This window comes from Cyprinodon variegatus, unplaced genomic scaffold, assembly GCF_000732505.1.
Source record: "Cyprinodon variegatus isolate N-32 unplaced genomic scaffold, C_variegatus-1.0 Scaffold1383, whole genome shotgun sequence".
In the NCBI taxonomy this organism is placed as follows: domain Eukaryota; kingdom Metazoa; phylum Chordata; class Actinopteri; order Cyprinodontiformes; family Cyprinodontidae; genus Cyprinodon; species Cyprinodon variegatus.
This window is the reverse complement of record NW_015151836.1, coordinates 107,521-109,072: the sequence shown is the minus strand read 5'-3', so window position 1 is coordinate 109,072 and position 1,552 is coordinate 107,521. Positions and strand designations below refer to the sequence as shown.

Genomic DNA, 1,552 nt, shown 5'->3' with positions numbered 1-1,552 from the left:
GATTTGAGCGATATTTGATATATTTCTGATTTACATAAAGGATCAATAGCAAATATCCCTCAACTTTCAACAGCTGAACTGGGTCGACCAGAATCTGCTTTGAACTGGTGTTTAAACTGAATTCAGAGGAGGAGCGACCCAATCCCAGTAGGTACTGAACCGAGCCCCTCTGACCCAAACATCCATCACAGGAAAAGGAAAATAGAATCAGTATTAGAAAAGCCTCCATCCTAGAACTGAATCAGAACCACTTCAGCCTAAACTGGTTTGTTTGATGTTGCTAGAAGTGTCCTGCCAGTCCTTCATCTCTGACCTCTCCTCTTCCTCTTCCTTCCAGTCGTGGGACGTGTTTTTCCGTAACGCCAACGCCGGTGCTCCTCCCGGCGCCGCCTATCAGTCTCCTCTGGGTCTGGCTGCGGCATCGGGCCTGGCAGCCCCACAGCTGTCCTCGCTGGTTGGAGCCCAGCCCAACGTGGAGAAGCTGGTGGAGGATCATCTGGCCGTCCAGTCCCTCATCAGAGCTTATCAGGTAGAAGATCACACCCCTCAGGGTCCTGGTCCAACCGAACAGGTTCCTGTCGGCTTCACTCGGGTCCAAACACCAGAACATAACTTCTCTAACCGCCAATGAACGAGGGCGATAGGGTACCGTGAAGTTCTGAGAACCAGAACCACAGGCTTGATTTCATGATCCATTGATAAACAGACCTGAACCAGATGAACTGGTTTGAGGAACTTAAAAACTCTGACCTTTGAACCTGAACTGATTTGGTTCCTATCAGCCTCGGCTGGACTTTGAGCTGGTTCTGCTGAGGAGGGAACCCAAGGAACTCTGCCTGTGGTTCTGGGACTCAGTAGAACAAAGAGCTATTCTGAAAAGATCAGCAGAGATGAAGATCTGCAGTGTTCATCAATATCTGAAGTTCCCCAATGATCCAGGAACAGAGAACCTGGTTATTAAACTAAAGACCGAAGGGTTTCTCTGAAGGTTCATCAACCAGGATCTGCTTCTGCAGAACTCAGATGGTTTCTTTTAAATCCAGAACCTCGCAGAGCAGATTCTGAAGAACAAACCTTAAATCAACTAAATGCACAGAAATAGCTTTGAAGCTCTGAGAATGTTGGTTATTAAAAGTCTGAACTTCTGTAATTTAACAGTTGAAACTGAACCTAACCTGAACAGTCTGATCTCTGATGTCTTCTGTGGTTCTGAATGTCCTCACAGGTCCTGGAGTGGCTGTAAAACACACAAAGTTTGGGCTTCATTTAGTCAGACTTACCTCAGACTTTATCATGACACTAAAGGAAACTTCTGGTCTGTTCAAAACTCGTCCTTAAAGTACGAAAGATAAGGGCCAGGCTAGAGATTTTTGTATTTATTTCGAAAATTAAAAAGAATAAAGTCATAACATTTTCAGAATAAATTCATAAAATTTCGAGAGTAAAGTCGTAGCGCTAGGAGAGTAAAGTCGTAGCGCTAGGAGAGTAAAGTCGTAGCGCTAGGAGAGTAAAGTCGGAGGGGGTGGGGGGGGAAAAAAGGAAGGGGGGGGGG

General features: G+C 45.9%; 1 protein-coding gene across 2 annotated transcripts in view; it reads left to right on the top strand.

Moving 5' to 3' along the window:
- Positions 1–1,552, top strand: part of ogdh (oxoglutarate (alpha-ketoglutarate) dehydrogenase (lipoamide)) — a 17,496-nt gene that overhangs the window by 3,059 nt on the left and 12,885 nt on the right. For both annotated transcript variants that reach the window (XM_015402688.1, XM_015402689.1), the window contains exon 3: positions 338–529. In XM_015402688.1, coding sequence (XP_015258174.1) covers positions 338–529 — 192 coding nt within the window. The remainder of the gene's footprint in view (positions 1–337; positions 530–1,552) is intronic.